The sequence below is a fragment of the Propithecus coquereli genome, unplaced genomic scaffold (genome assembly GCF_000956105.1).
Source record: "Propithecus coquereli isolate 6110/MARCELLA unplaced genomic scaffold, Pcoq_1.0 Scaffold85, whole genome shotgun sequence".
Lineage (NCBI taxonomy): Eukaryota > Metazoa > Chordata > Mammalia > Primates > Indriidae > Propithecus > Propithecus coquereli.
Window position 1 is genome coordinate 9,065,838 of NW_012154729.1, and position 26,601 is coordinate 9,092,438.

The window sequence follows — 26,601 nt, forward strand, 5'->3', positions numbered from 1 at the left end:
GGATGTGTGCATATATATGGCATTGATCTGGTAGATGGGGTGATACTGAGAAGGAGGAGATAATAAATATAGATCTTGAGAAGAGAGAAGGGAATAAAATCTTTGGCATCATTTGGAGAATACCCTTTTAACTTCTTGCACTGTCACAGAAGGGAAATCAAAGAAGATGTATGTAAGTGCAGGTGGATTTGATGGTAGAAAGTCAATTAAGCAATTCTCTGATGATTTCTGCCTTTTAAGTGAAGAGAAAAAGAATATAGGATGCTTGAAGACAGAGGCTACGTTATAAAATTGTCATCTCAGTCTTGCAAAGGGAATCCGCATCTGAAACTTACTGATCTGCCAGCTAGGGTTGAAGCTTATCTTCAAGAATTTGAAGTGAAACCAGTTGCCATTGTATGTGATTTTCACTAGTAATATGCAGCTTCTCAGATGCAGGAAGGAAAAGAGTTGGGAGTTGTGCTCAACCAAAGTGGATGTTTTCCCATGTGAATATGATAGAAGGGAAAAGAAAAAAGAAAGCAAAAGTGTTTGAATGGTGTAATTACGATAATGGCCTGTGGGATTTAAGGATAAAGAGGAAGTAAACATAGGAGATTTAATGGATAGTAAAAAAAATTGATGAGGTCTATGGAAAGAAAGTCTCATGAGGCCAAGACAAATGGTTACAGTGCCCTACCAGTAGGTTATGTAATGCCTGGTAATAACAAGCTGTTGGGCTCAACAATGATGGTGGACGGCTGGGTAGGAATATAGTAACGTTAGTAAACATGAGAAGATAAAGCAACTACCAGGCCACTAAATAGATGGACCATGCACACGGAGGTTCACATCACTGGAAATGATGACAAGATCATGTGTGGAGGGAATGAGTGACCAGGGACAAAGATCATCAACTACAGGAGGGCATGGTGAGCAGGTCAAGCTGCTGACCACAGGGAAGAGGGTGTGGGTCGCTAAGCCAAATGCTGTGAGTTACAGGATGACTGGAGCTTTTGAAAAAATAAAGAGAAGAAATCATTTGGGAAAGAAAATGTAGAGCAAGAAAAACCCCTCCATCCTTGAATTATCTGACTGAAAAGAAACAATCAAACACCACTTTCAAAGGACTGCAGAGGAAGACCTTTGTCAGAAGACACCCAGATTCTTTTAAGGCAAAGGAGTTAAAGGAACATTTTCCAAAATAAACTGAGCACGAAGATGAGTTTGTAGATTGCAGATCAGGCTAGAAATATTCTTGGAGAAGAAGATTGGATAAGATTAGGGGACACAAATAAAACTCATTGGAAATCAACTAGGTGGGCACGGGAAGGAGGGGATGAGTAAATTCCCACCTATCAGGTACAACGCACACTATCTGGGTGATGGGCACACTTATAACATTGACTCAAACTCTCCAAAAGCAACTTATGTAACCAAAACGTTTGTACCCATGTAACATTCTTAAATAAAATAAAATAAAAACAAAAAGGTTAGAAGTTACCAGCAGCACAGTAATGTGTGCTTATGGTAAAACTGGAAAGCATGGAATTTTGTACTTCTGTTGAGTAGAAATCCTCTGAGGCAACGTGGGATTTATCCTAGTAGTTCTTTATATTAATAGTAAGGTAGCTGGCCAGGCGTGGTGGCTCACGCCTGTAATCCTAGCTCTCTGGGAGGCCGAGGCGGGCGGATTGTTTGAGCTCAGGAGTTCGAAACCAGCCTGAGCAAGAGTGAGACCCCATCTCTACTAAAAATAGAAAGAAATTAATCGGACAACTAAAAATATATAGAAAAAATTAGCCAGGCATGGTGGCGCATGCCTGTAGTCTCAGCTACTTGGGAGGCTGAGGCAGGAGGATCGCTTGAGCCCAGGAGTTTGAGGTTGCTGTGAGCTAGGATGACGCCACGGCACTCTAGCCCGGGCAACACAGTGAGACTCTGTCTCAAAAACTAAAAATAAAAAAATAAAATAAAATAGTAAGGTAGCTAATCATTACAAGCAATGGTTTTGTTCCTTATAATCAGTGGGGAGAGGCATCTGTACCCTCTTGCCACTCTTAATGATGTGGCAGCCTTTCGTGGCTGGGGCAAGGGCAGGCAGCTGCGGGCTATCCTCAGAGTGCCTGCCACTCTCTGCCCACCACTGCCACAGAACAGAGAGAAAGCAATCATTAGGAGAAGACTCTGCTTTGTTTAAAATTAATTCTGTGTAAGCAAGCAGGACAGTGTTTAATTAATTTTGCAAAGAGTAGTGGCCAAAAGTTTTATAAAGTGTCAAGGGGCTCACAGGGATAAAGCCACAAAGCTTCCGTTACTAGATAACCCAAGGAGTCATAATAACTGATCCCCTGAGGGTTTCTAATAACCCAGCTTGCGCTCTATTAAGAAAATTATCATGAGACTAGAAGATATTTACCAACGATAAGAGAGGCTGGAACTGGCAATTAATCCTTTCTTACTGCTCAGTGGTGATTAGGTCCTCATGGGATTGTTACAAACCTGAGCTCGTACAGTTTAAAATAGATTTTGAAATATTGGAGAAGGTCCAAATAAGACCAAAAGAAATTATTTAAGAAATCGTCAATTACTATAAGGAAAGGGGAAAGTCTTATTTATTTGGAGGAAGAAAATGTTCCCAAATGATAATTTATGCTTTCAATCCTATACTAAGACAATTAGTTTGGCTTTTAGATTGTCACAAAAATTGGACTTCAACTGCATTAATAGATAGTGCTCTGAAGCCTGAGGAAGATATCATTTAAACACCAATAGTTCTACGAAGGATAGTGTGAGAATATTATTTCTGAAAATAGCCTCACAGGTTTATCCAGAGCCTTCCAGAAAGCAAGGGACCAGGTAGATGCCACCTCTCATCACCTGACAAAGTATGCAGAGTACTAGATTAAATAATGAGGGAAGAGGAAGAAATGCTAGATATTTTCACAGATATTCTATTAATCTATTTTTCTTCTCAAGCATCTGAAAAAGCCCCCAAACTATGGATGGACATAAAAAGGCAATAGTAGGTCTTGATTCCTTAGATTCTCTTTCAAAGCCTGACAGGTAAATAGGCTCAGATGGGCTCAGTAATGTCCGGAGACCTGAACCAGAGAAAACACAATTTGATTTTCTGTTTTTGTGTGTGTCACTTGTGACTCTGGATCATTTAACATCTGAGTCTCATTTTTCCTGTGAATAGTGACAACAACTCTGCTTAAGAATGCGTTGAGATAATTAACAATAATATATGAAATCACCTACTCCCCAGTATAGGACCTTACAGCTAACCAGAGCCAGCTTAGGAATTCCAGCCACATTCAGACCTCTTTCCAGCGCCGCATCTGAAAGGAGCCTCTATATGATAAGGGGAGACTTCAAACACGCCAAGAAGTCCCTACCTCCAAGATGGCCTCTCTACTTAGGTCTTAGTAGACTTCATACCTTACCCACTATCACTGCTGCTTCTGTTCCAAATAAAATTGGTCTCACAAATAATAATGCACTCTGAGAACAAACTGTTTGCAAGCAGGTGAAGATGAAGGTGATGAATGAGGCTGCCCTGAATAAATTAGATGGGTGAAAACATTTGTTGGGGAGGAAAGGTGGAGGAGGCAAAAAGAGGAGTGAGAGAGTTCTGAAGACAGACCTTCTCCTCCATTACTTTGCCCAGGACCCAACCTGCTTGTCAAGTTCAATGCAGCTATTCACTTCTGGTCATGGAAGAAAAATTCCTGATGCATAAGTGAGAACCAGACTCCTAGATTTCTATAAAGCAAATTAGAATACATGATGCAAGTTTCATCTTTCTCTAGAAATTTTATAGTGCAAAAGTGAGGAATGGAAATATAATACATATATATTTTCTCTCCATACCTGTAATAGAAGTCAGTTTCACAAACCAGGTTGGGTACCAAGAGCCTAAAATAAATCTTATATTCTAAGAGAAAAATATTTTTATGTAACTGGATTTGTTTGACTGTGACAGATAAAAGAACAAAAAAGCAAGCCTATTTCCTTCAAAACACTAAGATCATATTTATGCATTATTTCTGGGCATATTTTTTCAAGAAATTTTATGTAAAAGGTTCATTGTTCATTGCTATCAAAGCATTCCAAGCAATCAAAATAATTTAGATATCTTTTTTCACTTACTCAACATTAACCAGGTAAGGTTTTTGCAACATTTACTAAATTTCAGTTAACATTAATAAAAAGTGAAGAAAGCAATTCAAGACTTGCAAGATTGGGGAAAATTTTTCTTATTAGAACATTTCTGAAATATTCATCTATAGTATCACTGTATACATTAACTTCTTTTCTTAATTGGTGAATGTATTACAGATATGTTAAAACCAACTTTTTTGTTTAAAATTTTTAAGGTGACACACTGGCAATTAAAATGCCATTAACATAATTTTAAGAGTTTTATATACTATGTCATTTGGATTCCACTGCCCAGTTTGGGTGACTATAAAATAATTTGGGGTTTTTAAAGACTGAGAAGTATTTCTCAAGGTTAACTTTTCCAAACAGAAAGTTGAGTGTTATAAATTCCACCTCCCACAGACCAGAATTCACATCCATTGGTCAGGGGCAAATACCACTGGCTCTGCGTCCTCCGTCACTTTGTGCCATTTCATCCAGTCGGAGCCAAAGGTAAGTTTTTATACTTGCTTTCTTCTTGGGTTAGAGACTTTTTTCCCTACTATAGCAACCTTTAAAAAATAATTCAACTTGCTTTAATATCTCCTGGTGAACTTTTGATTTAATGGATATGGTTTAATTTTGCTATTGAGTTTATATTATTCTTGGAAAATCCAAAATTCTCAATTAGCTTAGGAATTAATAACATTCTGCAAAGTAGTTGATCTCAATAGTCACGTCATGACAGATGCCAATAAAATTATTGTAGTTTCCAATATATGCCTTAAATCAAGTGCTCTGACACAGACCACATCCTCTGCCAGTATAGACAGGCACTATTGATTAATACTGAATGAAATATTATGCAAAGGGAGAAAACAGTGAAATTTCAGGTGTTTAAAAATATCCCAATGGTCATTACATTATGCATTTGGAATGTCTTTTGGGGCTATGTATCTTAAAGTTTTAAATAAACATACATTTTCAAAATATTATGAAATGGTATCAAGAGAACAAAAATTTAAAGTTTCAACTAACAAACTACATTAAGTACTGGTTTCACTGCTTGAAGGATGGAACATAATTTTTTAACTAAACATAGATGTTTCTCACTATTTTAAGGTTCACACAGACTGCCTTATAGCTGATAGCATTGGAAGATATGCCAAATGCAAGTAAACTCTGATATGTAGCCATTTGTAATCAAATATAGAGTATGAAGTAAGAAAAAGTATCAGCAAGCACCTGATTTCTTGGAACAATGGAAGTTGCCAGAAATATACAAGGAAAATATTTTTTTAGGTTAGTAGTGGCCTCTGTTAATGTTTCCCACTTGAATATGGAAGGATGGTTCCTGGAAGATTTGCAAATCACACTGTTTTATTAAGAAGGACTTTGCTGGTAATTGCCTAGAACAGTTCCAAATCTGCAATCCTGCAAAGACCTCTGCAAAGGCAAGTAAAATAAAGGCTTAGTTTATCCAGTGCGAATAAGAAATTTTATTTGAAGAAAGCATAGGAGGGAATAAAAAGGAGCTCCTTGTACTGCGTCTTATTCTCAGAGGAATTCATATCCTTCTGCCTAAACCTGCTTCATAAAGACGTTCTTTCAAGTAGCTGAAGGTCAGTGTGTCTGCCAGTGCATTAAAGTTTAAAAGTAATATTTATCATGAATTTCCTTTTATATGTGTGCATACGTACCAACACCATACCTACAGTTCTTAAAGTACACCCAAGAAGTGTATCCAAAATACAAAACCTTCTAAAATGCACATGCTTGATAAAAAATTTTATGATACTTTGCCTACTCAATAAATGATCCCTAGGTAATATTTTTGATAGGATCAACTTAACTGTTTAAAATTAAATGTGGGGCTTTTCTTTTCTTAAAGTGAATGTATTCATTGGAGTATATACAGAACTAAAACAATTAAAATTATAAGATCTTGATTGAACCCCAGGAAAACATATGATATAATGGAAAATAAGAATTATGTTTGTTAAATAATTATAAAACAAACAACTGCTCTGATACCATGTGTGTGCAAATCCTTCAGTAAGGGAATCTTGACAAATAGTGCTTTTTAATGCACATTTCTATTGATTCTGAGTTCAAATCTTAGATAGCTGTTAAGAATTAAAATAAAATACTAAGAACTAAAGGAAAAAATAATTACATTTTCTCTTCTAGCTAGTTAAGAATATTTTGAAAAATTTTGCATGAGATATTAACTTATGTACATATCAAATTAGGTATGTATTCCGATACCCAGAGGCAACAAAGAAGTAGCAGAAAAAAATAAAATTCATTATTTTGTTCTGGAGAAAGCCTTAGGCTTCTGTGTACAAGAAACAGTCATGAGTCCTACTGGTATCACTAGTCAACTTTGTCTCAGTTTCCTCATCTGTAAAATGATGTGGCAGTTGTAGTCATCATCAATGTGAACTCTATATCCAGAGTTGATATAAGAATCTTAATGCTTATTAAATGGTAAAACTCTTAGATAATCAAAAGGTGTTTGTGAATAAGTATATCACAATCTTTCTGCATTCCATTTTCTTCATTTTTCTCTATAAAATAAAGTCAGTTTCACTGTAATTAAAATATCCACTGTAAAAACATGGATTCATGTGTGAATTAACTTGGACATCTGGTAGCAATGGCCTCAGAAGCCATGTAATTTCTCGTGTGCTATATCTGTAAATTAATTATCCACGTAAGGAAAGCCACCAGCTTGAATTCCCCGAGGTTGACATTGATTTATCAGTTCTATTTAGTAAAAACTATTTATAAATTATTATAGGTTAAATATTTATGCATTTTAATATTTTATGATTAGGGAAGTTTGGAAAATGAAGACATTAGCAAGACTTGTTCTGGGCCTTGTCATCTTGGATGCTGCTGTGGCTGCACCAACCCTAGCGTCCATCAACTATGACTCAGAAACCTATGATGCCACCTTGGAAGACCTGGATAATTTATACAACTATGAAAACATCCCTATTGATCAAGCTGAGGTAATTGATTCCTTCCACCCTTGAGACTTTTGGAAGCCTGGCCTGAAGGATGATTGGGGTTTATTCTCTTCAAATAGCTTTTTTGCTTATTTATACATTGAGAGGTTTTATCTTAATAAAACTTCTTCTCTTCAGAACATGTTCTATATTTGGAGGTTAATACTAGGTCAGTCTTTTGTTTCTTAGCATTTATATTATTTCCTTCAAATTTCTTCACCAAATTGAAGACAAAAATGAATGTCTATCAAGTTAAAACAAAGAAAATTAAAGGAAAAGTAAACAGTGAGGAAGAGTTAAAATAATATGCATGCCACAATAAGGAAAGTTTGGGCCAAAGGAGAAAGATGTGAGATTAAAATGAATTAGCAGAAAATAAAAAAGAATATAGAGAAAGGACAATGGGCAGGGACTCCAGTGTGTCCCAAGAGTGAATGTGCTTCCCTGAGTGACTGACCATCTCTCAGACACTAATGGAGGAATCAGCAACTTTGTAGCCATTACATAAATCTGATATGACGTGTTCCTAACCAAATGCTAGACTTTTTACATAATTAAAGGATACAGGCTAATTTTTATGAATAAGAAAGCAAACAGACCCTGAAATGCCAGAGTGTTAACTAATGTGCAACATTGACAAAGACTAAACAAATAAACAACAAAAAAATTACATCATCTTTAGAAGATTATAACATATTTTGGGCAGACTTTCAAGTATGCGTCTTCCTGGAATACCTACTTTTGTTAACCAGGAATATGAAATATTTAGACAAAATCATATATTTAACTTGCAATAAACTTAAATATATCTTTATTAAGAAGATAGTAAAAATTTTCAATATTGTTTGTTGCCTTATGAAATACAAGAGTCAGATTTTCACAGTAACGATAGTTTTCACAAGTCTTCTCCCCTCTCACCTTTCTCTCTCTCTCCTTTGCCTCTCTGTCTATCTCTCTCTCTCTTCTGCCCTCACTCCCTTCCTCCTCCCCCCAACTCCATTTCTCCCTCTCCCTTTCCATCTCTTTAATAAAGTTTTAGGCTCCACAACAGATCACTTTTCTTCTGCACATTGGATTGTGACTCTATTTTCTAAGTCTTCACTAATATTTACTTTTGGATTCATTCCACTGTATGGCTTCTGTTATGATAAGGGGATTTTCTGTTGGGAACTTAGGGTCATTAACACCGATCTGGCTCTACATGACTTCTGTATCTCCAACCTAATGCATCAATGTAGAGTATAAGATGAAATTTGTCCAGTGGTTAACTCATCTGCTCTTTTCCATCTTGCGTAAATATATATTTTTTTAAAGTTCCATCATCTTGTTCTTTTTCCATCTTATACAAATATATATTTTTAAAAAGTTTTAGGCCATAACTGAATTTATCTGCCAAATTAAATATTTTAGTTCAAAATTATTTGTCATTTCCCCCAAAAAATACTCCATAGGAGCAAAGAGATTTGACAATTACCAAAAGTGAACCCCATATTTTGAGTAGGGTTGAGGAATGGATTCAAAAGTTCTGTTTATTCCTTTCACAAGACCAAATGCACAATGGAAAAAATACTGTTTGGGACCAAGACTCCTCTAGGCAAAATTGTAAAGAAGATGAGCTATATTGCCAGAATGCTTTTGACCCCTTCATTGCTGTCAGGATCCTTTTCTTTGCCTATAAAGCCCTAGGCATTCTCATGAAGTTCTGAAGTTTTTCCTAGTCTCAAGAAATTTAAGCTAAAAGACATATCTATATAAAGATGATTTAATATACAACCTTTCCTCAGTATTTGCATATTCTGGAATAAGAACTTCCTGTAAAATACCAAATATGTGGCACTGCATATTTATGCAAACATCCCTAGTTTTCCACAGACTTCTTTCTTAATAATTCTAGTTCCATTAAATCAGTATCTTGATGTCAGGGACAAAATTTGGATCATGAGAGAGATTCAGTGCAAGGTAAAATGCCTCCTGCTAGCTTAGATAGATGGGTCCACATGGCAAGGAGTGCAGGAGGCCTCTAGATGCTGAGAGAAACTGACAGCCGGAAAGCATTTGGGGACCTCAGTCCTACAGATGATGAAACCTGAGTTCCACATAAGATCACAGCACTGGCTATCACCTTGATTTGGGTCTCATGAGATGCTGAGCAGAGAACCCAGTCAGGCCATCCCTGGATTTTTGAGCCACAGAAACTGTGAACTAAAAAATGGGTATAGTTTTAACCTGTTAACTTTATGGCAATTTGTTATGCAGCAATAGAAAATTAATACAACATGTAACCACTGAAACTTTTTACTTCTGAAAACCAGATTTGAAAATAAACTGCTGCTGCAAATCTGGCACTTGTGAGTCCAGTGATTTAGCTACTTGATAAGATAAACCACCCCAAAACCCAGTGTTAGAATCTCAATTGAGATTTGTTGATTTCTACTGGTGGTGGTATATTCATTGCCTCTTCAGTGGCTGAGGAAGGGTCCTAAAGTATTTCTATTTTTGAAAACTATATACAGTAATAGAATTCCAGACTGATGACTTACTGATTTCTAATGATCTATAATAGAATATCTAGGATCCACCAGATTCTATGTTAGGAGAGGTTTTAGACCCAACAATTCCATCATAGGGCTATATATTGCCCTGTAGATAAATTTGTTGGTATGACATAAAATGATTACAGTTTTTACTGAGCTTTCATTTTACTTTAATGGTATGGATAGGAATTGGTTATCGGCTGTATGATTAAAGTATAGACTTTTTTCCTTTCTGATAAATAATAGCTAACCCTAAGAGCAATTTTTATGTGCCAAGTACTATATTCTAGTCGTATTACATGTATTACTTTATCTATTGATCACAACAAAACTATGAATTGCTATTGTTTTTCCCATTCCATAGATGAGGATATAGAGAAAAGAATAGTTAATTAAATAATTTGACTAAGACTAAACAGTAATGACATATAATCATATTGATGCTATCTTCTCATATCAGAAAATAATTTCCAGCAGGGTAATAAAAGATGTATTATCCTTCCTCCATTTTCCATCCTATTCCAAATGCCCTTTTAACCTGATATTGGTTTTAGGTGAACTAGATGCCAGGTGCCCCAACACTCCTAAAACAGAAAGAACAGTATTCGTCTATGGGTGGATAATGTGAGCTAGAAGTTACTTTTTATACATAACTCACTCCTTTATCTAATCATTCCAAAAAAATGGTTTAAGACTACTTCAAAGAATAAAGGTGGATATGTTTTCTTCAACACATATCCAAGTTCTGGAAAATAACCTAATTTTATATATATCACATATTTAGTAGTCTAGAGAAACAATTTTTTTTATTTGCCTTAAAGTAATCATCAGAAAACTACATTGTTTTAAGGTTGGTATTCTTTGAATGGCTTAAATTGATATTATCTTCTTGATGAAGTTGGTTATTTGAAGTTTCCATTTTCATGGCATAGTTTTGGGTTATTGCTATTCCATTTCCCTTCGGTTGGAGGGAGCTTCAACTTGTTTTCTAAGAAAAACAGTGGCTCTGCCCATAAGTAATGTCTCTTCCCAGCAAAGTGCTCAGTAGCAATATTAGTATTTATGGAGGCTCTATAGAATGATGTCAACTTCCATTCTTCCAGTAAAATTTCCTTGGCTTCATCCAGGTAATTAGACTTATTCTTGCCTACACTAACCACATTAATTAATTTAGCCTTATATAATTACTTCTGTTTAATTTTACCTGCAGTGTCCCTATGTATTCAATAAACATCAGGAAATGTTATACTACAGAACACTATGGAACTATGAATTGTATTTGCTGTAGGATGGTACGAAGGACTCACAATGATACTATGCAAAGATCTTTAAGAGGATGTGTAGGAGAAATTTCTCTCAGGTCTTGGTGTCAGAATGGGTTGCAACTTTTAAGGAATTTGCTTATTTTCTAGGTTCTACATTGTATAAATCATTGTGCTTGTAGATTCTGTCTTGCCTACTCAAAAACCCGGAGCCCAATTTTTGTGTCGTTCTTCCCTGGTTTTATATAACTTCCCCCAGCTTTATTTTCCAGTCACCGTAACTCCTCACATTGATTTTTGTTTGCAGTATTACTATACATTGTTTTAAAATGGTCTCATGTCCTTTCTGGAATGAGACAGTGTATGCATTCATAAGTAAACATTAATAACAAGAACAATGCATAAAGGAATATCAGTAGAAATTTACGACAGAAATCTTCTTGCAAAAGGCATGCTTTCCTTGCTATAACTCCTCCATTGATCTTAAAATTGAGGCCGATTTTTCTTTTCCATAAAGAATACAAGTGGCTAGATTGTTTAAGGTCACCCTTATTAAAATGTTGCCACTGAAACAAATTAATTCAACTTAAAAAAGATAGTATTTCGAGATGAAGAAGCTATAAGGTTCATCAAAGGTATAAAAATTAAATTTAGCAAAGTTGCAGGAATGGGAGAAAACTCAATGAAGACAGTTGTATCAGTTAATGATTGAGAAAAGGTTTCTTTTCTATTGTCATCAACATAATATGGTGCTGTGCAAAATAATTTTAGGATATATGTTGATGCCCTGTAACACCAGAAATTGCTTTAAAAGAATGAAGCTAATTCTGGAAACTCTATAGGAACCAATGTCCACTTTACATAATGATATATAAAAAGGGTTTAACATTAGGTTTTCTAAATATAATAAGTTGGTATAGAACTTTGTTAATGTTAAAGGGTAGTTTGTCTCAAAAATTATCTCTGTTCTTTCTGAACAAAAAATATTTAAATTAGTAATATTTTGACTATTTCTTTACTCTTGTAACAAAAGATATCAATATGTTTATCTTTATATTTGAAATTATATCTCATTTTGGCCAATTTACACAGTATACTTTAAAGTTTCAAATATATGGTTTGCACATCAAAAATCTCATATTGGAAGAAGAGACTAACTCTATCAGCCTGAATTAAATATTCTTTTCAGGATATGGGAAAAGAATAAAAGCTAATCTCCCTCTTCACTGAAGATTCTCTGGAGGAAGGATGGAAAGAATTTGGCTGATGAACTTTTAATATGGTTGTCTGATCTATTTTCCATGATTCTTTTAAAAACAGTGTCGAACCAATTGATCCTTATTTTAAGCTACAGCATTTTTTAAAAAAACCTTAAAAAAAATGAAGCAACAAAAATATACAATCATGGAGGTTCATTGGGCAAAAAAATACTGATAGTTTTTGCCAGTGACATCTTTGTGTTTGTATTATACATTATCACAAACATAAGCTTATTCAAACATTATCCTTGGAAAGAAGATATTATTGTAGCCATTTAATAAGAATAACTGACGATCAAAATAATTTTGTTCAAGGTTATTCAGCTAGTAGGTTTCAGAGAAAAACTTAAATCAGATGCTTTTAATGCCAAAGCAGAGAGTCTTTGGCACCAAAAGCCTCCATTATTTTTCTGCTACTTCTCTTTAATCTTTACTTCTTTTATCCATGTCCAATATTGAAGATTCTTTTTCTGAAATTAAGTAGTTTATTAGGAATCAGAAAAACAACAATTTTCAAATGAGTACAAATAACACAGTATCCAAACATCTCTTTAGGCTGTCAAAGTATTTAAGGGAGCAGAGGTAAAATGATCCTCTTGAACTGAAAGCTGCTTTGTCAGAAATATGGAAATTGAGCAGTCTTTGCCAAATACGTTTCTTCCTCATCCATTTTAAGATAAAATAGAAAAATAAGATACAGCTTTCATTGCCAGGTGTTCATAGTCACATCCTTTTAGATAATTAATATGGATCACTTAAATAAATTTGAGCACCAGGCTCATGTTTAAAGCAGAATTCTAGTGTGCTGAACACATCTACATATCTGTATGTTAAACCCATACGAATACATCTTTAGTAACCCTGGCTGAACAGCTCAGAACTTTTTAACACCTTTGGAAGCCAATTTTTGACATAATGGTCACAATGAGGGATAGCTTCAAGATTTATTTATTCAACTGTGTAAAGCAATTTCAGAAACAAATACAAAATTCCATTTTCATTAATAAAAACCTTAGTTTGTGCTTGAGTAAAAATTCAAATAACATTCTGGATTTCAAATACTTAAAAAAAATGGAAGACAGACCTATAATTTAAATATTATCTGCTGAAGGCCAGGGCTTACTTATCAGGAATTGACTGGTACAATGGGTTTAGGTATGATTCATTTATACACCCGTTTCATTGTTGGGAGGTTTGTCATAGTGCTAACACAGTCCCTGGAGTCAGACTTCCTAGATGTGACTGCCAAGTCTTTCCCACTAAGGCTATAACCTTGGATAAGTCATACAACTCCTCTGCACCACAGTTTCCTGTTTATGAGATCCTTTTTGAGGATTGAATAAGATAAACGTGTTAACTGTTTGATATAGAGCCTTGCACATATCAAATGTTTAATAAATGTGAGTAATTTTCCCATCAAATCACTCATTCAATTAACAGCTGCTGAAGCGTATGTGCTGTTGATCACAAATGCCTAAGGGAAAGGATGAGATTTGAGCTATAATGAAGGCTAACTTGCATTGTGCTTGGGTTCACATTGGGTCCACTTACAAATCTTTTGCTGAGAACCAAGTACTGAAGCAGGTAAATTAGATCAACTCCTTCCCTGTCCCTTGACACTCCCAGTCTAGTGCACTTATAAATAGACAATTTCAACACAATAAAGTGCAAAAAGATACATATAAGATATGTGTATACAAGATTTACAGTTATCTATTGGAATATAAGTTTCTATGAGTTCACTATGTTCTTGAATCTATCATTAGTCATAGACCTGACAGCTAATCTGAGATATAAAGTATTTTACCTGTGTGTTTATCCACTACCTTTTCTGAACAGTATTTAAGGGTGCTTACATGAATAAATGCTATGATGTATACACAAATATATAAAGATAAAAATTTAGATATATAAATCTATATTCAAGTTTTAGATCAAAAAGTAGTGTATAAAATATATATAATATAGGCTATATTACATTATATTCTCTACACTATCATAAGACATATATATTATTATGGTATGTTATATTATGAAAAGACAAAAATAAATTAATTAAGAAAGTAAGGCAAAGGAAAAATAAAAGTTGAGAACATAATACAAAGCCAGGAGTCAGGTACATATATCAAACTACATACCATTTTGTATTATAATCCATATGGGTACATATAATATTAAAGTTTTCCTGGGCATTAGGAAAGTGTTAGGTTTTAAGGGACCTCCTATACTTGTTTTGTAAATGCCCTATCTAAATCAGGATCATCTGAGAGACAGAAAAATGGAGCTCAAAATATCCCTTTCAATACTGATAAAGTCTAGGTTAAAATATAGGACTTAGGTGTGAAGCAACTAAGGGCTTCCTGATATAAAACTCCAGGTATAAACTATGCCATCAGTCACAGGCAATGCTGGCCAACCACAGGCCTCAGGACAGAGCCTACCCCAGCATGCATGGAGGGGAAGACAGAATGTATGCTCTGGACAGACAGGCGATTCCCCCCAAAAGGGAAGGTGAACCACCTAGGCCCAGTTCCTTTTCTCATTCATCAATTCCCCTAGTCATTCTTCCTCCCTCAGGGAGGGTGAATAAAGGGATCAACAGAGGATGTCCCACTCCCAGGACAGTGTCCTCCCAGGCCATTAGGCTCAGCCATTAAGTCAATATGGCTCTCCCTTTCAAGAGAGGAAATCAGCCCATTTTTAGGATAGTCATGCTTTCATCTTCATGGAACGTAGACCCATGCCAACTACCATTCTTTGGTGTATAGATTTTGCCCCAAAAAGCTCTGAAATAGTCAAAAAGCACATTAATGAATTTCTACCAAAGGTCTCTTTGTACCTGAGATTGAAATTTCCCTCTCAGTTCTCTGTTCTATCTCAAATCATACCAAGTCACATTATCGGATAGAGTTTATGAGAGATTCTACATTGAAATCAAATGCTAAGTGAGTATTCTCCAATAATAAAATTCCAGAAACATGAAGATGCCACAAGTTTGTATTTAATTCCCCTACCTCTATGAAGTTTTTAAGGAAAATTTAGAGACTATAGATTAACACCTCTTGCAAATTACAGTCTAATGTTTTTCAAATCCAAAGGGATAGGAGCACAAAATCAGAATTTCTTACCTTATGATTTGAAAGTTCAGACATTTTGAAGTACAAAATTCCCCTTCCCTAATTTCTTTTGCTTCATATCAGCTAGATGGATTCTTAGTGCCTGGGTCAAGCTGGATTCTGTCAGTAACTACAACCTGAGTGGACTTCAGTGCCACACAGTTGTATTAGTTCCTTCCCAAGCATCCCCGACCTTCATATTTAACGAGAATGAAGCATTAATGTACACTCAATATTATCACAACACTGGCCCTACCCTAACCAAATTTAAAGAAAAAGTTAATCTTCAGTCCCTAAAAGAGTTATTCTAGGCAAAAGTGTATTCCCTAAAAACAATATATATTAATGTCAGAGACTCGAGAAGAGAATCGATGGTACCCGAGGAACGTCATAAGATGGGAAACATCTTGGTTTAGTCTCATCCAGATGTTTGTCAGTTTATGTTCATTGCCTCTGGTCCGCTACCTATGTACTCAGAGACAATTCTGAGAACTCTCCCACTAGGAGTTAAATTATAACAGGTTTTACCAATATTAGAGCAGCTCTTCTCAAAGTGTGGTCCCTGAACTGGCAGTAACAGCATCACCTGGGAGGAATACAAATACTCAAGTCCCACCCCAGACCTAAGGAATCAGAAACTCTCTGGAGGGGGCCCAGTGACCAGTTATTTAACAAGCATTCCAGGTCTTCCCAATGATCCTATAGTTTGAGAAGCACCGAACTAGGGAAACAAAACAAAACAAAACAAAAAAACCCTGAACATAATGTCTCTTCTCTGAGTAACACTTGAGATCTTCAGGTTTTATGGCACAGTTTGTAAATATACAATAGTGGGGTCTCAGTCACCAGGTCTTACCTTGAAGCCTTTTAATGACCATTTCTCTGCTAAGCCATGCGTTTCTGTCACACGATGCTGCATTGCGTATGTGTTCTGTCAGGTGACAGATTCTCTTTTGAGCAAGAATTTTCAGCTGGGGGTTTCTCCAGTCTTGACATTTATGTGCTCAGTGGCTTCTTCCCTTGCCTCCTGCTATGGAATTCAAGAGGCTACTGCCCAGAGAGTTTTCTCTGTTCCCAGTTTTTCTTTCAGCTGGAGAATCAACTGCAGCAGATTCCTGAACTAAAGCTACTGTTGATATTTCTGAAGTCTTTTCCACTGAGGGCCTAGTAAAAACCAATCCCCCTACCACATTCTCATCAAGACTTTGCTCAACATTTCAACATCTCCTTCCTACATCGGACTCTGCAGAATAAGTCACTTCTCTGGTGCAGTGATTCCCAGCCCTGGCCGCATATTTGAATCACCTGTAGAGCTTTTAAAAATCCCAGTTCCTAAGACACCCCAGACCACTGAAATCAGAATATTTGTGGGTAAGACCCAGATTTGATGTTTGACTTCCCTCAGCTATCCTGGCAGTGTCACTCAGTGCTTTTCTTTAAAAACGTCATTTTAATACGCTTCTTAATTTGGTCTCATTAGTTCTTTAGGACTGCATGCTGTAGAAAGAGAGCCTTCGTTTTTTTTAGTTATTTGATATTTTCGTTCTGGTTCACACTTTTGTTTTTCTAACATAGTTCTCTAGATTTTGTCTTGTGGCATCTTCCACAGTAACGATATAAAATCAGTAAGTTATGAGGCTGCCAAAAGTAATGCTACTCAAAAGAAAATTTGGAAATGTTCAAATTTCTGAGTTGGATAATCCTACCTGGATATGTTTTCCCATTGGATTAATTTCTAAGCCAGAATTGGAGTTGACATATTATTGTTCTAACTCTCCATTAATATGCCTGATTTTCACTGGATCTTCCCTAATTGCACAAATGTCTCATTCTTGCACTCCTAGGGCAAGTTCTGGTAAACTCTGCCTTGAATTTTCTAGGGACAGAGAGACTTACCCTGTGTTTTTTAAGGTCCACATACACACATAGGCATTGAAATAATCCAACAATTATTGCTTGGTGATGTTGTTATCCATCATCAATTATTATGATGATTGAATTGTGATTATTGTGAATATTGTTGTACAATTATTGGTTTATGATGCCAATGCAGCCAATATAAAATGCAGATATGTGAGCTATAAAAGGTAATCACAATGACATCATGCCAATCTCCTTGCTAACTTTCAATGTAGGCTTCAAAGTGTTAAATGGCATGTATGCAAATATATAATTATATACTATATTCCTTGACACATTTGAAAAAATGAACAAAGAAAATATATATAAAAATATTGATGCTTGATCAAATCTTTTCACAAGTGTGTTCTCTTTGGAGTTTTGATATCAAAAACTCTGATTAAAGACATAAAAATGAAAGAAATCATATCTAAGAAATTTAAGATAAAAATTCTTCTACTGTAACTATATTGAATTTGTAAGATATATAAAGAGAGATTGGAATTTGAAGAGGATAGTAAATTTTGGTAGCAGAGAAAAAAAAAAAAAAGAACATCCCAGAGGCTAATTTGTCAAGCCAATAAAATTCTATTCAGCAGTCTTCTTCTACTGGCAGGGTGATTTCTATTATGCTAATGACTGCAAAAACTTATGATCCTTAACAAATGTAAAGATTTTGATCTCTTGGGAAACAGCTCTTCTTTTGCCTTATGCTATTATAGAGCTGATTTATCTAGAGTTCTTTGTAATGGTTCTATGGTCATCAACATTCTTTTGATTATAATTAGCTTCCCACATGGGACTACCTACACAGAATGTGTTGATGGCAATAAGAGGATTCAGGTGGGCATTCTGGTTTAATGCAGTCTTTTGAACTCCTTTAAAATAATTCTGCTCCTCAGAGATAAAGTTAGCTTTCTAAATTTTTAAAATTTTGCAAGAATTTGCCGCTGATACTGGACAGTAGAAAAAGTTAAATGTAATAATTACCCCTTGCAAAGTCAATTCACTGTTAGCTTCTTCTCCCTGGGGCATCCTCTGTAAATGCACATTTTTTCCTATTCAAAATGTCTATAGTTACCCTGTGATAATATAGTCATTATCACTATCATCTTCTTCCTCATGAGTAAACAGTAGTTTTATACAAAGAAGTTCTACAAGTTAAAATGCATGGCTTATTATACTTTGTGCCTCGATAAAGGCTGTGTTAGTAGAAACAATTTGTTTTGTTTTGGATGAAAAATATTAAAACATAAAAAAAAAGGAAACCACTAAATTACTCCATCAAAAATAAAGAGCTAGAGTTTGGAAGATTCCAAATATCTTGGTTTTCAGTCCAATGTCTTTGTTTTCAATTACTGTGACTGACTCCACCACCCCCATCCTCATGAGATTACTGATTTCAGCCTACACTAAATTATCTAAATTGTCCTTCTGGCATCCTTACGTGGAGAACAAGGGCAGTAAGGAAAAAGGGAACATGAACTGACTTTGCTATTAGATAATGTTTCTAAAGTCTTTGCCAAAGTTCCCTACCAATATTATTTGGAGACATTTAATTAGAACTAGATAATATAATAAGAAGCCTATTAAGTTTCTTGAGCCTAAGGAGATGATGGTGAATGGAGACCTCAATAAACTGGGATAGAGCTGAAGTAGAAAATCTTTCTGGCAACTAAAAATGGAATATTGCAATTTTCTGACAATAAGAAATGGAAGTTAGAAAATAAAGATGTAAGCAGAGAAAATAATACTGATGTCTCAAAACAAACAAACAAAAAAATCCCAAAGACTAGAGGGTATGAATAAGTGAAACTAGTAAGTCACTTCTTAGCTCTTTTGCATTAAATTTTTCACTTAAACATTACATTGAATGCAAAGAAGCATTACCTTTCAGAGTTATGAATTTATGAAGAATAACATACACTGGGATAGAGTGGGAAAAAAAACTAAGAAAGCATTTACATGTTCTAAATTAATGATATCCTAGCAAGTCAACATCAATTATAATAAGTTTATCCTATCTGATATAAACAAAAAGCCATTAACTAATTTTGATATTCAACTTGCAAATATTTATTCATTAATAGCTATTCATTTTGGCTTAAGTTAGTAAAATACTGAGAAATAATGATAAATTTACTGAAATTTGTGGGTATTTCACTAAGTACTATGCAAAATAACCAAGATCAAATAACAGTTGTTTGTAAAAAGGAAATCAGAGAGGACAGAGACAAAAAAAATGTGCAAGTATTTTTTCTAGTATCAGTGCTATGTGCTAGATAAATCAATCTATAAAATAAAAATTGCTCTCTCCATATAATTATGAAATGGATAAAAAACCAAAAATTGAAAATCAAAAATATTGGGGCAAGTTACACTAATAGCTATAACAAATAACTCCAAAGTCCCAGTGACTTAACACAATAAAAGTCTGTATGTTGCTGGCACAACTGTTCAGTGCAGGTCAAAGGGTACTACTTTGTACTACTTTCCTCCTTGTAGTTACTCAGACACTGAAAATTCTTTCATGCTAGAGCTTCATCATCTTCAACCTGAGACTTCAAGGTCCATTGGTATCTTCCATTGACAGATTAAGGGAAGAGAAAGAATGTGGAGAAAGTGCACTTGGTCTTCACTGATTTGGACCAGATGTGGCATAGCACTTCCTCTCCCACTCCGATGGCTAGAACAGCCATGTGACCCAACTTAGATTCAGAGAAAGTAGAGAATGTATTTTAGCTGAATGTCCAGAAGGAAAAGGAAACAAGTACACACGTGGAATTCTGTCAACCATCATGTAGAAGCAGGCTGTTCTGACACTTATTTCTCATGAGAGCATTTTAATAAACGCTGATTGTATTTCATGATTCTCCTACATCAATGTCAAATGAGATTTTTCATGATTGTCAGTTTGAGGGAATGATTGACTGACTGCCTAGTACTCCCATAGGGTCACAAGGCCTTGGCACGGCCTTTTGCCTTTAGGTTCAGCACCTGAATTTTATAAACATAGTCAGTCGTGATCAGATTAGAGTCTAGGATGATGAATGATGCCAAGCAAAAATCATATGAGGTTTAAAACATGAACAAGAAAGTCTACTTATGAATTTATAATGTTAATAGGCATTTTCCGACGACGATAATGCTAATTTTTCCTATTCAGAGCCCCTTGTTCTCAGATAAAGGAAAATAAGAAGCTGGATTATTCAGTAGAAGTTTATTTAAATGAGTACAGAATCCATGCCAGTTATTTCCATAATTTTCATCTAGCCCCTGATGAGATCCAATGAAACATTTCTTCTCCATGTCAGAAATAATCTCCTTAGTGACTGTATTGTTCATGTTCAACAAATTTACTATTTCTCTCCTCCAGGCAGTGCTGGCCACAATAACAAACTACTCTTTTGTGAACCTAAATTGTCTAGGCTACCATTCTTTTCATTTTCCTTTTTTGCCTTTTAGCTGAATTACCATCACAACTAGAGTAAAGAGTCAAGAAGCTGCTTCCAAGGGCTTGGGAGGAATAATTTTCTTTCATTGTGCATTTTAACATCACTTTTCCATCATGAAAACAACTGAAAGTAACTTCAATTTCTTGGGGTGGGGATCTCAAAGTGACACAATCCCTGGTCCTAGGTGTATCTGTACTAAAATAGGCATTATTTTTCCTATTCTAATAGGAACAATTATATCCTCATTCTACAATGAGTATCAATGAATCAACAAGGATCTCAGTGTACATACATGCTTTTACTTTCTCTTTCTTCAGTGATTTTCTAGAATGTCCTTATTTCCCAATTACATATAAAAGCAAAGGAAATATCAATAAAACATTTCCATCTCTGCCTAAGTTGGGGTGTGAAGTCAAAATTGTAAAGAATGTGGCTAAGATAAAGAGCATATGAAGAAAAAAAAGAAAAATCTAGGTGTGAAGACTGGTTAACTGATCATTTAGAGTTAATATGTGCTCAGGAAGGGGTATCACCTTGTACACATCCAGGGAACACCATGCATATAGGATACCACATGAATAGTGCCTCTCAAAGTTGTACAATAGAGTGGCTCTACCTCTGGGTGTATAATTCCATCTTTCCCTCAGATATGGAACAAACCTAACATTCCTAAATCAGCAAAAGATTTGAAGCTAGTTTCATCAAAGGAAGTCAAAGCACACATCCTTAATTTCCTTTCACAATGTGTTTGCCCCCACAACAAAGGTCCATTGGCAGGCATGGAGCTGTCTGAGCCATAACTAATTGATTTTCACACCTGCTCTCTCACGTACCTTTAACCATGTTACAATATTTTCTTTCTTACCCTAATGTACAAAACAATCCTCTAATGTGTCAAAATTGCCATTGTTTACCTGTACCGATTCAACGATATTTATTAGAAGGCCTACTAACAGCTAGGCACACTGGGGAAGGAGCTGAGTTACTATAGTTACTATAGTAACTATAATTACTATAGTAATTACTATTACTATAGTAATAGTAAAATACTATTACTATTTTTTTTATAATAGTAAAAAAAAAAAAGAGAGAGATAGTATTTACCCTTAGGGGAGAGAGATATTAATCAAATATTCACGTGTGCAACATAAAATCTGTATCAGTTTTTTCTCTGTAACAGATAATCCCAAATTTTTGTGACTTAAAACAACCATTTAGAAAGCTCATGGTTTCTTAGTTCTGCCATTTGGGCTCTGCTGTGCTTCTGGTTTGGACCGGGTTCACTCAGATACCTGCAATCAGCCACTGGGTTGGTTCAGGGCTGGCTGGACTCAGTTGGCCACAGCTGAGATGGTTTATTCTCCACCATGTGCTCTCTCACCTTCCAAGAGGCTGACCACACTCTGTTTATGAAGACGAGGCAGGATTCCTAGAAAGCAAATGGAAATTTGCAATGTTTATGGAGGAAAAACCCTCAAAATTGACATAACATTAGCACATTCTATTGACTAAGACAAATTAGGGGCCTGGTCTAAACTTAAACTTCAACGGATGAGAAATTAGGCTCTACCCTGTGATTACAGTTGAAAAGTCATATTGCAAAAAGGCATGGATCCAAGGAAGGGAATAACTGCAACAATTTTTAAAAATCTGCCACAAATGCAATGGTTGATATGCCAACAGGAAGTATACAATGCTGTGAGAGCCACCAAACATATTTGTCTGAGTCAGCTAGATCATGAGACGTTGCCCTGAGGAAGTGACACTTGAACTGAATAGACAGAACAAATAAGCAGTTATTTAGAAAAGCTAGGGAGAGGAGAGAATTCCAGGCAAAAAGACTAGTGCATGAAAACGTCCTATAGAAGGAGGAGCATTGAGAGCATAAGAAACTAAAGACAGCCGGTGCAGCTTAAGTAGACAGCAAAAGAACACAACTGGTATGAGATGGAGAATGAGGACACTTAGAAAGGCCAAACTGTGTCCTCTAAGTCAAAGATTTTTAAACTTATTCTAAAAATAATAATATTTTTCCCTTTTTTTGATTCTTTAATTTTTTATTTTTAATTGTTATGGATGCATAATAGTTGTATATATTTATAGGGTACATGTGATATTTTGATACAGGCATACAATATATATTAATCAAATTAGTGTAACTGGAGTATCCATCACCTCAGACATTTATCATTTATTTGCATTAGGAACATTCCAATTCTACTTTTAGTTATTTTAAATTACACTCTAATTTATCATTGATTATAGTCACTTCGTTGTACTATCAAATATTGTTCATTTTATCTAACTATCTAATCAACACTTTTATGTTACTTACTGTGTACCCATCATTATTCTAAATGTTTTACATGTTTTATATTTTAATCCTAACATAGCTGAACTATTTATACCAGGATTTTACAAATAGAGAAACTGAGGGTCAAGGAGGTAAAGTAATTTGTCTAAGGTCTCACAGTGAGGCTATATTCAAACTCATCTAGCATGAATCCTTCTGCTTAACCAATATGCTATAGTGTTTCCTCAAGGCCATTGTTCTTGTGGTTATTATGAACAACAAAAAGCCATTGAAGAAATTTAAGCAGGGTTGACATGATCAGGTCGTCTTTTTAAAAGTTTATTCTCCACTAATCAACAGGCAAATGCAAAGTAAAACCACAATGAGATATCACCTCACACCTGTCAGAAAGGCTATCATCAAAAAGACAAAAGATAACAAGTGTTGGTGAGAATGTGGAGAAAAGGGAACCCTTACACACTGTTGTGGGAATGTAACTTAGCCATTAAGAAAAAAATATTTTTTTAAAATTAAAAGTTGAACTACCTTATAATCCAGCAATCTCACTACTGGATAATGTTCAAAGGAAATAAAATCAATATGTCAAAGAAATATCTACATCCCTGTGTTTACTGTAGCATTATTCGCAATAGGCGAGATATAATGTCAACCTATAAGTCATCCATCACTGGATGAATGGAGGAAGAAAATTTGGAATGTCTACACGTGGAGTACTATTTAGCCATAAAAAGGAATGAAATCCTATCATTCGGGAGAACATGGATGAACATGGAGAACATTGCCTTAAGTGATGTAAGCCAGATGCAGAAAGACAAATACGGCATAATCTCCTTCATATGTGGAATCTAAAAGCTGATCTCATTGAAGGACTAGAATGGTGGCTGTCAAGGGATTAAGTGGTTAGGGAGAAAAAGGGGATGGGGAGATGTTGATCAAAGGATATAAAATTACAGTTATACAGGAGGGGGGGAAGCCTAAAATAGGTGAATATAAAGAGAATAGGCAAATATACAGAGACAGAAAATTGATAAGTGATTGCCTGTGGCCAAGAGGTGGGGAGGGGGAGAGGCACTGGGGAGAGAATTTGGAATGACTGCTAATGGTTACGAAATTTTTGTCTTTGGTGATGAAATGCTCTAAAATTGATTGTGTTGACGGTTGCTTAACTCTGTGAATACACTAAAAAAAAACATTGGCTTGTACACTTTAAATGGGCGAATTGCATATGTGAATTATATCCCAATAAAGCCGTTAAAAAAAAAAGAGTTCATTCTCACTGCATGTATACTGGAGGACATTCCAACTTCCTGTAAGTAGATTATTGCTATATTCCAGGCAAGAGAGGATAGTAATTTAGATTATGGTGATGGTGGTAGATAGGAGGCAAAAATAATGGTATTGAGAGATATTTAGAAAATACTATCCACAAGCATTAATAAAATGGACAGTGGATCATAACTTAAGCATAATGCCTGGCATAGATATTCAGTCTGGTTGATTAGATAATTATAAAGACTGGCAAACTTTCTAACATACACAAATTCATTCATTTACTCACTGATCCTTTTATTCATTCACGAAGGTAGGGATCAAATCTGGGTAACTTAATTCCTTCATAGCACTTTTTCCATCATGCATATACTACATTTTCATTGGGGTCTTCACTGGAAACTTAGCTGCAGATTGAGTGCTGAAATTTTTAAAAATCAAAATATCACAAAAACCAGATTGAGTTTTATTAATTCAAACACAATGCTGAATGGCAGCAAATGGTCTGTGATCACCATAAACAGGTATAATTAACATGCTCAACAAGAAGTCTGTACTAAAGGGACTCAGTGGCACATGAAGCAATGAGTAAGAAATGTGACTGCTGTTTCCGAACACACCAATTCTTTACAATTTTATACTGACATTGAGACAAATAAATTAAGGAGGCTTACTGGTAGCAATATAATTATACAGATCATTTAGATATGCTTTTTGCTAAGGGACAAATGGATTTAATCAAAATTATTTTTAACCAAATGTTACTGTCATTTAAAATGGTACTGAGTACTTTCAATTCTTCTATGGAGAACAATGCTGGTTATTGGAAAATGAAGGTCTTAAATTTTTTTGCAGTATTATTAACAGCATAAATATTGCTAGCAAAAGTTTCAGTTCAATCTGATACAAGAAATGTAAGCACATTATTTTCTATTGAGAGTCTTTATTTCTCCAGGAAGCAGAAACTTAATCTGAGACATTTCGGGGTCATTCTACACCCTTTACCCTGAGATTGGATTGAGATACTGGGCTGTTTACGTGGAGTCAAGGCTGTGCAGGGTGCAGAGGCTGAGGCAGACATAAAGACTTTTTTTCTTGGCAATTATCCTTCCAGGCTGACATCTGCTGAGACCTCACTCTACCCAGGTCACTGTGGACTATGCATTCGTCATCTCTGGTATAGATTTACTCTTTCAGGACTCAGATTGTACGTCTAAGCATAGTCTACGGTGACACAAATTATCTACAGTTCTAAGGCCAGGAAAACAAGAGAATAGAAATAGACAATGTACTGCAAACCAATCAAATCAAAGATGTACCCTGCTCGTACTAGGTCAAGACGATGTGCAAGTGCAGTGATGATTAAGATCAAAGTCATATGTAGTAGTGACTTCTGTATTATGTTGTTAAATTTTAGGGTGATATAACGAACAGGTTAAAAAGTGCATTCAGTAGGAAGCAAGTCAGAGTAAAACAAGGAGGTAAAGGAAAAAGAATGGAGGAAAACTCTGGAAGAATTTATGAATATTTATATAAGTGTCTCCATTATATTTTCCTTTGAGTATTGCCAATTGTAGCTAGAGAAAAAGGGGCAGGGATATTTTCTGGTCATTTGTGTTTACGTTCAAATTTAGTTGTCTGCAACATAAGCATAAAAGTCTGCCACACGGACAGCTGGGTGGTTATGTTTCCCTGGCCTCATTATTTTGTATACATTGCTTCACAACTTCATATCACAGTATGAAGATTGCTAAAAGAGGGAAAAAGACAGAAGCCTAAATCACTTCTATTTAATAATGAGAATAAATGTGTCTACAAAGCAAAAGGCTTGCTAGGCACAGTACTTTGAGGTTACAGTTCTGCAATTGTGCTGAACTGAAAAGGCATTCCTTTTTCTTGGTTTTCAAAGTTGTTTCAGCATTCACATTTTATTTGCAAGTAAGCATGAACAAAACAGTTTCTGATAAACACAAAAAACTTTTTTGCCTCATTATATTGGATGACAAGTGAGATCTTACAGCTTCACACCAAATCAGTGGAAAAACAATTATCTGTAAAAAGTATGTGCAAACATTTTTCTTACAAAGCTAAAGATTCAAGTCAACGTGTCTGGAATTTGTTTCTCCCTTTAGGCTGCCTCCATTCCATGAAACATCTGTCTCAATTTCCGCTCTTCCTGGAGCCTCCTTTTGGTCTCTTTGCAAATCCATTCCTTCTGAATCTGCCTCATTCTGACCCTACAGATGGAAACCGTATGTCTTTCTGTTTAAGGAAATGTGCCCAATCTTCTCAGCTGGAGATTTCTGGCCAAGCTTTACAGTATCTTCATGTATGGCTTCTAATGTACCCGATTC

The 26,601-nt window shown here is 35.4% G+C and overlaps 1 protein-coding gene across 1 annotated transcript in view; it reads left to right on the forward strand.

Moving 5' to 3' along the window:
* Positions 1 to 4,564: 4,564 nt before the first annotated feature.
* The window catches only part of EPYC (epiphycan), a 33,747-nt gene continuing 11,710 nt past the window's right edge, over positions 4,565 to 26,601 (forward strand). Inside the window, exons 1-2 of the mRNA XM_012664005.1 lie at positions 4,565 to 4,638; positions 6,965 to 7,142. Of these exons, the coding sequence (XP_012519459.1) occupies positions 6,978 to 7,142 (165 nt within the window). The 5' untranslated portion in view covers positions 4,565 to 4,638; positions 6,965 to 6,977. The remainder of the gene's footprint in view (positions 4,639 to 6,964; positions 7,143 to 26,601) is intronic.